General features: G+C 28.9%; 1 protein-coding gene across 2 annotated transcripts in view; it reads right to left on the bottom strand.

Annotated features, from left to right (window-relative positions):
* Positions 1 to 4,001: 4,001 nt before the first annotated feature.
* LOC121116229 (limbic system-associated membrane protein) overlaps positions 4,002 to 11,972 on the bottom strand; it is a 327,841-nt gene continuing 319,870 nt past the window's right edge. For both annotated transcript variants that reach the window (XM_071887514.1, XM_071887515.1), the window contains one exon: positions 4,002 to 5,531. In XM_071887514.1, coding sequence (XP_071743615.1) covers positions 5,425 to 5,531 — 107 coding nt within the window. In that variant the 3' untranslated portion in view covers positions 4,002 to 5,424. The remainder of the gene's footprint in view (positions 5,532 to 11,972) is intronic.

Here is an 11,972-nt window from a genome sequence, read left to right as displayed (position 1 = left end):
CAGCCACCATCTTCTCCATCCTGCCCCTAAAGGATTTGCATGCCCTGATGACTTCCGCGGAATCGACAGCATTCCACTCCCTCGTAATGGAGCCCGTGAACTTTGTGGTAAAGACCGCAGGGACCTCTTAATGTTGAGTAATCCATGATCAGATTTTCAAATAAAAATTATAATTATAGAATTGGAAAATAGACTATAAGTTTATTTAACATGTGGAATAGTCTACATCGATTGATGATTGATCAATATAATCATGAGTTATTTCAATTAAAAAATATTCATACAAGTCATATCTTAATATAATGTATTAAATAAATATCAGCAAGTAAAAGTTGCACTTGATGTCGTCCTAAATTATGAAAATCAATTTGAAATGAAAGAAATCTCAAGCCAACTACATTTTGTGCCGTGTTTTTAGTTTGAGTATTGGCGATAGTTACAATTTATTGCATTAAAATGGACACAAGATGTAATAATTCAAGCCTAACGTGTTGAGTAATCCATAATTAAGTTCTCAACCCATAATATAAGCTTAAAATCCTAACGTTAAAGTACATATTCAAGCAAATATCCGCTCTCTCTATATATATCTACAGGGGAGGATCAGGTATCCTTGATAATAAATTATTCAAAAATGAACAACAAACATATTCTCATCTTGAAAATCAAAGTGGAAACATTATTTTTAACACTTTTAATCAATTAGAAAAGGGAGATTCAATCAATCTTACAAGAGATGATACATGAATTAATTAATGTAAAGTTACCTATAGTTAAAAACAATTTCATCAAAAGATGTTCTATACCAATAAAAATTAAATAAAAAGTAAGCTCTTTGTCAGCTGCCTGTTTTATTATTTTGAAAGGAGAAAATAAATTAATGATATTAAAATGAGAATCTCCTACATTTAATAAAGCATTTATGCATATTCATATACATTTGTTATAAGTCTTTTTAAATCAATTTACGCCAAAGATAGGCGGGAAATCTTCGTTTATAGGGATATGTTAATAATCACACGATCAATTAATTAATGAAAAAAATAGATACAAGAGAACATTTCTTCCTTTTTTAATTATTATTGCTGATTTTTTTTTTTTTTTTTTCATTTATTCCCTATCTTTGACCTATATAAAAACTAGAAGGGCAGCACTCTTCTAAATGAAAGGAGGGAGAAACAGAAAAAAACGGAAAGACAAATTTTATCTGCCATAATGCAATTGTAAATTGTTGAAATTTGTGTTTTTTTTTTAACTGCCAATAACCCCTATTTATTTTTCCGAAAGATACTGCAATATATGCCAATTGTAAATATCATGTTCAATTTGAGTATTAAATTAGCATACAAATCATTGGGTCTCTGTAGCTAATAATTCATGAATTATATTGTTTTACAAGTGAGAATTATTATAATTTTTTTAGACAAATCAGACACACAATTTATGACATATTTTTGACATTTTTGATTCGTTTTGTTATTTTTGTGACAGTATTTATTCAAAAAGTTTAATATGACAATGTATTATAAAATTATAAAAAAGTTGGGAACCCTTATTGTTCTTAGTATTTATTTATTCTTTTTGACTAGCTGCAATAGTAAAAACCTAAAACAGTCGACTTTTAAAGTTGTAATTTGTAAAAGTGAAAGATTAAAATATTATTCTAAATAAAAGTTAAACATATTAAGTAAGAATATTAAAAGAGTTGAAGTCTAACGTAAAAAGTGTGATAAACAATTTTTAAATGTAAATAATTTCAGATAAAAAAAGAATTGAATAGAAACTGCTTGAGGTCAGTCTCACATCCCTGATAAAGTTAAAAAGGCATGGAATTCCAAAAACAATCGTTCAATAATAAAAACTATATTTGAAGATGTCTTTATTTGGTTTGGAGAAGTAGATGAGGGTATGTTATGAGTCTCGTTTCGTGGAAGAGGTAGCCTTTGTTTTGTATCCAGGCTAGTTGAGATAGGTTTATCTTTTCGTTAAAAATTCTTAGAAGTGTAATAACATATTATTCTATGGTATAGAGTGCTGAAGAAGAAGTAAAACACATTTACTAACAGAAACAGACACATTCCAGGAAACATTGGAGTTAATAAATGTAATCCTTTCAGACAAATTTTGAATCTGGGCAGATTATTTTCATATCATCCGCCAATAAAAATATGTCTTCCAAAAAATAATCCACTAAATCTTCAATTTAAACAACAAAAAAGGTAGATCCAAGTACATTACCTTGTGTAACAGAGCAAGAGACGTATCAAGGCTCAGAGTTGGTAGAACTGATCACAAAACACTGTACCCTTCGTGGGTATGTTAAAGTATTCCAAAACATTTAGATATGAGGCATATAATTAACTTTATTTGATGCAATATTTTCTCTTGATTTCAGTGATACCAATATTTCCTATATTTATTCGATGGAAACGGAGTAATTTGTTTTCAGCAAAGACTTCATCTGCCTCTTTTCAGCTACTTTTTCTACTAACTTCCTCAAATATGGATCATGCCACTTTCATGTAATTTCTTCAGATGATAGGATGCAACTTTTCAGAATAATACAAAACATTCAAAGTAAAATATCTCAAAGAAAACGAGGGTCTATTAAAAATTAGTAATTTCAATGTTGACATTACTTTCAAAGATCATACTCTTCTGCTCCTCTCCTACTGAGACTAAATGGGAGGGGGTTGTAATCCCTTTAACATACATACCTATTTGTAAACCAGGAACTAAGCAATTATACCGATTTTGAACAATTTAAAGAGTAGTTCCTTTTGGGATACTTAATTGAGAGCCTTGCTGAAGTTAAAATATATTGCAACATAGTCAAAATTACAGTTAATTCGACTTAATATAACATTTCAGAAATATATTAAATTAAAAATTGTGTTTAATGGTGAAAGTTTTAAGGGTCATTTATATCTATGAAGTTAAAAAAACTGAAATTTTTCTTTGTTACTGATTTTTGTTTAAGGCTGTTTTTATGTGTTAACACACAACTGTTGTAAAGTGTATCTGCAACTGAATTTATTATCATATAAAAATGTAAATAGGAAAGAAATATATACAATAGTTATAAACGTAATTAAATACTTAAAACAAGTAATTAAAGCAACAACCACATATGATTATTACTAACTCCACAAACGTAAATAAGAAAGACTCACAAAAATCATCATCACAACATGAAATTGTTATTTAAAATAACAACGTTATAAGCTATTTTGCAATATTTTTTTTTCCAATAAATGCATGTCAAATAACTTCAAATCGTAATAATTCAATATTTAATTTGTAATTAAAGATGATAGCTATCACTATGTGACCAGGTTTACGTCTCAACTTTTAATAAATTACTTTTAAACAGTCTATTGTAGTGAAACTTTTCTGTCATACTAATAACAAAATATTTATTATTTTTTAAATAAATATACGAAGATATTATTCAAAACATCAACTGTTATCGTTTTATTTTTTGGCCTATAATTTAAAATATCAAACTATTGATGTATTTTTAAATCCATATCTGGAGTTCACGTTTTTCTGCCCTACCCTTTATATATTATTACAATTTTTCGTAAAAAATTTCCAATTCTTTACAACATGATTTTATTAAATTACCTTTTTTAAGGAAATAAATCCATACTTATTTTTTTGTTCGTGGGAATTATTTATTAAAAATTACTTCATTTTTGGCTGGGGATATAACACGTCCAGCCCTCCTTCCCCTGTCCCGACGTATTTGAAGTCTAAATTTCCCTTCAACATAAGGAACATAGTATATCTTTAGGGTCATATATTTGGTTTGAGATGAGTATTCTGAGCTAACTTCAAGTTATTTTTAATTTTTAAAAAAATGGCATATATTACGTTAATATTGGCTTTGATCACCAGAAATATAATTAATTACTTATTCTCCGTTTCTAGAATATCTTTCTTCTTAGTAAGTTTATTTCAACCAAAAAATAATTAACCATCCAACAAAATTTAAAAACTTTTATTTTATAGTTTCTTTATTATAAATCAATCTAAAATTTCAGTACATAGTGCGTTAGTTTTCTTATACTTAAATTAATTATTGTAGACAAATTATTCTAATGTTTTTAATAGTAAAGGTATATAAGAGATGATATTTAACATGAGTAATATTAGAAAAAAATTACAGTACTTTTTTTTATATACATGTGACGACTCATCTACAGAAATTGGAATGAATGGCCAACGGAATGGTATGTACAGAGGCGTAATAATTTGGGGCCAATATTTTTTTTTCGGCAGTAGTAATTATTGGCAAATCCATAATCACTCCAGTCAGCTCCCAAATAAAACCAATCCGGCCTTGACTTTAAAAAAACCATAATTAGGGCCTTTATATATTTTTGTAGAAAAAAAAAAAATTAATATTTTTAAAAGCATAGACCGCATGATAAAAAAAGTTTGACTTAATCAATCGATATTGCTCTATTCTAAGTGTTTTTGTGTATAAATGAATTGATAAAACCAAGTAAACGCTTAAAAAATTGGGTCTTTTTATATTCCAGTCTGAAAAGTTCTGATCTCATGCTTCCTTACTCGATATTTGTTTGACAATGATGTCAACGTTATTAAAGCAAGGTTAGTCAGAAATGATTTTCAGTCCATAACGGATGGCGTCATTAGGATCCTCAAATTCAGGACTATAACAATTGATAATAATTGGAAAGCTACACATTGCTTAAATGGAAAACCCCTAATTAAAATTTATACAGTTTTTTACTTTTTATGTATTAAATTGAGACAAAAAATGTACATTTTGGACGTCAAAATAATAAAGAAGAAATAAATAATAATAAATCTGCTGTGTTTGCCACACGATTTTCTTATTGCCTTACTTAACAACTTCTTTGAATACATTTATCAGACATCGATAAATGTTCATTGGTTCCGCAAATATTATCTGTTCCTATGCTGTTAACAATTTATTATCATTAATTAAGAGTAGACCCACAGTTGCAAAGATTTGTTTGCCTATAACATAACTTTGGGCCTTTTCTTTCCCATTTTGGAGGATAAGTTGAAAGAGAAATATAATGAGTGAAAGAAAGTGAAAGTATAAAGAAGTGATATACGATGTCCATTTCATGAAAATAATGAAGGTGGGATCTTGTCATCATAAGGCAGCAAGCGTGATTTAGAAAAGGCTCGACTTAGTTTTATCAATTTATATATACATATTTATACGTAAAGAAGCAATATCTATCAATCAAGGCCAACGTATTAAATCATGCAAGACTCCCTTTTAAAAAATTCCTTAAATAGGACGCCATAAAAAGTATGATATTAGAAAAGAGTGTAGATTTTCAACACAACATAAACATATAATTTTTTTATTATTACAAAAATATGTATTTTTTTAGTATACTTATTGAAAATAAAATATTATGAAATTTGATTGAAGATTAGAATAATTGCAATGGAAAATGAGTTAAAGTTCGTAGTAAGTAGAGATGCGGCATTTTCTCTTTGCATGGCAGCTGGATTTTCATCTGAAAAACAAAAAGTAAAGGATAATTAAAATAATATGTAAATAAACTTTAATGGTTTTTCGCATAATTGATTTACAATTATATGCACTTATATAAATTTTGTACTTCAGAGTTTCATAATTAAATAATAGGAGTCTGATGGAGGAAAATACATAGTTTTTTCTATTTTCAATTGTATAACATATATGAAGAATGATTAAATTAGAGGGTGAAATTGTATTTTGAAAATTATATGAATCTGAAAGTTCTTGCTTCTGTTCTTTTACCTATACAATAAGTCAATATGTTTGGGCCTAACTAACAGATGGACCCACTAACAAAATATTTTTTCGGAAGAAAAAATATTAAAAAGGTTCCTGTCAAAATTTAATCAATGTCGTTTGGTTTATTATTTATCGAGTTACAGTCGTTTAAGTGAAGTGACTTTTGTGGTTCTTAAAAACTATGGATTCAAATCAATTTCATGTGTCGATTTATCGATGCTTGTTGATGGGAAAAAACCCCATTCAAGCCCAATCTTGGCTTGAATAATGTCATCCGGACTCTGCCCATCCAAAACAACCATTAAAAGATGGTTTGCCGATTTTAAACGTGGTCCATCGTACAGACATCGATGATGCTGGTCGGCCAAATGAGGCGGATATTCCGGAAAACATTGAAAAAACCCCGAAGATCATCCTGGGCAATCGCAAAGTGAAATTGCAAGAGATAGCTGACACTCATAAGTTATCAAAAGGTAGTGTTTACGCCCTCATACAAGAACGTTTGGGTAAAAAAAAGCTGTTTTCCAATTGGGTGCCGTGTTTGCTCACACCAGAGCAAAAGCAACAACGAAAATATGATTTAAAGAGCCGTTTGGAGATGTTCACGCAAAATACAAAGGAGTTTTGGCGTACGTACATCACAATGGATGAAACATGGATTCACCACTTTACTTCAGAATCAAAACGGCAGTCTGCTGAGTGGTGTGCAGACGGAGAATGCCGGTCCAAAGACTCAAACATCGGATGTGAAGGTCATGGCCTCTGTATTTTGGGATTTGGATGGAATTTTATTCATTGACTACTTGAAACATGAAAAAAACAAAACAACTATTATATCGGTTTGTTGGATCATTTGATGGCCGAAATTACCCTAAATAGACCTCATTTGAAGAAGAAAATGTATATCTTTCACCAAGACAAGACACCGTTTCACAAGTCAATAAAGACAGCTGAAAAATTAGTCAATTGGGGTTCCGAATTGCTACTGCACCCACCGTATTCTCTAGATCTGCCCCCCCCAGTGGCTACTGGCTCTTCGCAGAACTCAAAAAGATGCTCTGTGGAAAGAAGTTTGGCTCAGATGAGGAGGTGATTGTCGAAACTGAAGCATATTTTGAAGGTTGCGATAAATCGTACTACACCCTTGGTATTGAAAAGCTAGAGAAACTTCGGAATGATTGTATTGTTCGAAAAGGACATAATATATATGAATAAAAATGAATTTTTGCAAAAAATGTTGTTTTCCTATCTAGACAGACGTTCAAGGCAAAAATACAAAAAAAAAAAACACAATAGATCATGTGGGAAAACAATATTTTTCAAAAAAGTAGTCGATAGGCAACAAGAACAAAAGTTTTGGTATAAAAAAATAATGTTTCTGTTTCTCAGAGTTATAAAAATTAGAAATTTGGCATAACAATCAAAGGATAAAAAGTTTTGACTGCTAAATTATCAAATGATTTTTAGAAAGGATTTTATAAAACCCACCTACTCAAAAAATACACTGCCTTTAAAGAAGTAAACCCTAATTAAATTTCGGTATTTGACTCCTTAATGAAGAAACATAAATTCATTTTTGACCTACAAATATAACTTTTTATGCACGTTCACAATGATAAAACAATAATTATAAATTTCTATGTATGTTTCTGTATTTTTTGACTTAAATATGTGGGGAAAAATCTGCAGAGAACGTAAAAAAAAAAATAGTGGGAGGGGAAAGTATTAGAGATCATACTGCATGAATATATGTTTTAAATATTTTATTTACATATATAGTATATTGTCTGTTGTAAAAAGTAACGAGGTAAGAATATATACATACAAAGTTAACTTAGCATGAAGCATGAATTTGGATAACAAATTGAAAATAAAGGTATTTTTAACATTTGTATCCAAAACTCCTAGCAATCAATGATTTCATTCATGAATCAGTGAAAGTGAACACTTTGTTATTTATATGGTGTATCAATATAAAAATAATCTGAAACAAATCTCAAGAAACGAAGGAAATCCCTATTTTCCCTTTATACTTTATATATAAATTAAGCGCAATATTTGTAGAAATATATGAGTCCATCATAAGCTTGTATTCAAATTTTATGGGATGAATGAAGATAACCTAGAATGTTTGTAATTGTTTCAACCCTATGTATGATACTTAAATTTGTCCTAATATGTCCTTTCAAATAAAATATATGAATTTATCTTTATTTTATTGTGACGATGAATTTAGGCTACTTTAAGTGCAATTTGTGGAACCTCCACACAGGTTGAGTACGAATAATTGTTTGAAAGAAATTCTTAATAATTCGTTAAAAGAAATTTAATTATTGATAAAAATCGTTCCAACTTGCTTTTGTGTTGACTGACTATATATGTTACATCAAAGGATTGATACATACGTGAAGTGACTATTATTTTTTTTTATTCTTACCTACTATGATCTATTCTACTATTTGTACAATGAATTAAAAACAATCGTGAACTAAAGATCTTAAAGTATAATAAACTTTATTGATTAATTATTATTCTGAGAACATAAAAAAATAGATATATAAAACAAAATAGTTTGATTCTTTTAAACATTCCTTACACGATTGTTTTATTTTTGCCATTTTTGTATAACATGGGATCAAAACTTTATTGGAAAAGCGTTTTTGAGAATAAAAAAGTGCATTTTTGTTTAATGAAAATATTCATTTTTAGTAAAGAATCGAAGATATTACCCCATCAACAACAAAAATGTAAATTGTCAAATCATTCACGTACAACCTCCAATTAAAAAAAATATACAGTATAATATAAAAAAAGGTCAATATTTTGTCATTTTTTTTTTTGTAGATTCAAGCATTTTCTCCGATTAAGAAACAAACAACTAAATTAATAGTTAATACCTTTACTTGCAATTATGGGTTGAAGTAAAAGTTAAGAATGCTATTTTTTTTTCAAACAAATCTGAATTAAGAAACTTCAAACGTAATAAGCAACCTCTTAATCTCTCTGGTCAACATTGATTAAAAATTGTATTTTTTATATTTATCAGAAGGACATATTTTAACTATATCTCTCTCACATTTAAATAAATAAAAAATTTAAGGACCACCGTAATAAACAGTGGAGAAAATATATGTATTTATATAAGTATGTAATACAACCCATGCTAAAAATAGGCATTTGATCTCTTGCCGATTTTGTAAGTTTGCCCATTGACAAAGACAATATTGTTTTACAATTATTTTAATAGCAAGTTGTATTATTTGAAAAAAAAAAAAAAAAAAAAAATGTTTGAAGGGAGAAAAGACGACTTCACTACATCAAAGGGAAATCTTGAACGACAACATCCTTCTTTAAGGGCAGGAAACTGATAATAGGTTGTGTAAAGCGTCTTCCAGCTCGATAATTACACTAAAAGTACGACCACGGCGGAAAAAAGTAGTTCCAGGAGAAGCCCGTTAAGGTCATGAAGCACAATCCCATAAACAAATCTTTATTAGACACAACCTTACAAAATAGGCAATGGATCAAAAACTTATTTCTTTCACTGTTTGAACATATACAACTATGGGCAAATTTTCCCCCCCCCCATTTTCACAATTAATTGTGTAAACATAGCCAAATTTGACACTATGTTTTTATTTCAAAAAAAAAAATTGTATTATAATTTTTTTGCATCATAAAGCTATTAAAAAATATGGACGAGTGTAATAAATGTGATTCAGACTAAACACACTATTGGGTTATTTGCACATTATATTATTTAATCTCCTTCGGGTTTGAAGTAAATAAATAACTTCAGAAAGCTTTTCTTTAGCAAACCTATTCTATCACTAAACATAAGTATACTGAGTGTTGATTTAATACAAAAACATTGATTATATAAAATAAAATATGTAAACAAGTAGATTGTGAAGGATGCTGTTGATAATTATAATATTTAATGACAAACTTGAGAGGGAATTATTATAGTAAAAAGACAAAGTCTTATATTTTCTTCAGGAGGAAAATCACACACGAAAAAACAACCTTAAAGCCATTTATATTTATTCTTTTTTTTAAAGAAAATAAAATAAATCATTTTCTTAATGAAAGTCTTGATTTCCTCTCATTTTCATTTTAAGTAAATGGACCAATATTTAGAGGGGGGGGGGGCACCCCATAAACTAATATTTTTGATGTCTGCAATTCCCCATAAATCTTTGTTGCTCTTATATAAATAATAATATATTACAAATCCTTTAAAATATTTACAGATTTTTTTATAGTTGAAGGAAATAACTGAAAATAAAATTGAGTTTACACTCATATTTTCACACTTATATTTAACTCACACTTACAAGGAGAGAGAAAAAGTCCTTCAAAGATCCTAATTTTTTGGTTGACGTATTTTCTGTTATTGTCAATTCGAATTATCATTGTGGCATAAAGCAAAAAAAAAAAAAAAAAATCTGAAAAATAATGAAGGAAACGAAGACAGGGACGTTCTTAATCTTTAATTTCTATCTACTGATAAAACGTTAAAGAAAAGAAAAAAAAATCTTTGTAGGCTTTTATAACATCCTATTTCATAATGGAAATTCTTACACTATATATTTTTTTGCTACATACCCATTTACTTGACATTTGTATATAAATACAATAAAATCTATATATATCTGATTGTCTTTGTAACCATACAAAAAATTAAGAAGGCATGGACTTAGTAAATAGAATAACTCTTGTAGAATGTATGTGAACTATATTTTATCTCAGTTTTTTAATTGTTTTTTTTTGTCAGGCACCTCTGAGCATAAAAACGTGAGGTATTTGATTTTTTTTATCGTCATAAGTATAATCTATTAATATATATAATCGGCTGAAGAACAAGTAATTGGTATTCCTGCCCCCCCCCCTTTAACCGCCCCCCTTAAAAAAACAACCCAAGTATATTTTGTTTTGTTCATTATTGATCACATTGGATCATACGATAAAGCGTTGTAGTTTTTTTAATTTACAATGTAAATGTATATTATAAGTATTTTTTGACAGTATTACGCTTCTATGGTTCAGTTGCGAATTATTGTGCATTGAGTATGGAAGATTCAAAGAAAGAAATTCGCAATATTTTACATTTTGACTACCTGAAAGGGAATAACGCCTCCAAATTAACCAAGACAAAATTGCAATGTATACATGACTGATAGTCCTTCTGTTCGTGTTGGACAACGATAGTTCGAGCATTTCATTCTTGTGTGGTGGAGGTGTCCTCGAAAATGTCGTTGTAATCTTGGAAAATATCGAGATAAACCGTCGTTTAAGCAGTTGTAGCATCGCCCAGGAACTTAACATGGTCATAAAATTGTTTTAACCATTTGTAGAAGGCTGGATACAAAAAGTAACTCGAATAGGAATGGAATTGTGTTTCATGAGACAACACCAGGCTGCACACATCTTTGAGGACACGCCAGAAGCTCTGGGAGTTCGGATGGCATGATATGACTTATATATTTTATGATGAATGTACTGGAGGGGAGATCGGAAGCTATTACAACCCCAAAAAGGTTCTTCCAGTCTTTAATTTTTTTAACATGAAACAATCCTTAGTCACAAATTTTTTATAGAATAAAAGTAATTTTTTTAAGGATAATATTTTCAAGGTAATTTTTAATATTTAAATTGTCAGTATTGTAGGGATTCATCTCTCCATTACTTTTCTGGAGATGTTTGGAAACCTAATTAAAAAAAAAAAAGGTTGTATATATTTTTTCTGTTAACACGCATTTTGGGTCCTTCTTCGACGGAAATTTTGTATTTATTTCCATTATTCTATATTCATATTTTTTTTCTTCATTCTGTGATATTATATGAGTTATTCTACATTATTCAATGTTTTGTCTCTTTTTTTTCAAACTCTCGTTAGATAAATTACAAGGCCACTGGATTAATGGTCGATTATAATTTGATACAAAATGTCTATAGTTTTTTTTCTTGTTCTACTCAAAACTATAAGTTATATGGCAAAACGAAGACCAATGATGAATATATGTTCAAATATAGTACACTATGCAAATACTTTTTTGTGGGCTAAAGGAGTCAAGTATATTACTTTATAATACTTTATAACTATCTATGAATTTACCCCTTTAACTGAATATATAAGTTATGTTTTGCAAAGGGAAGAAAAAGTTACATACTCCAT

The sequence above is a fragment of the Lepeophtheirus salmonis genome, chromosome 4, assembly GCF_016086655.4.
Source record: "Lepeophtheirus salmonis chromosome 4, UVic_Lsal_1.4, whole genome shotgun sequence".
Classification (NCBI taxonomy): Eukaryota; Metazoa; Arthropoda; class Copepoda; order Siphonostomatoida; family Caligidae; genus Lepeophtheirus; species Lepeophtheirus salmonis.
This window is presented reverse-complemented; position numbering and strand designations above follow the sequence as displayed.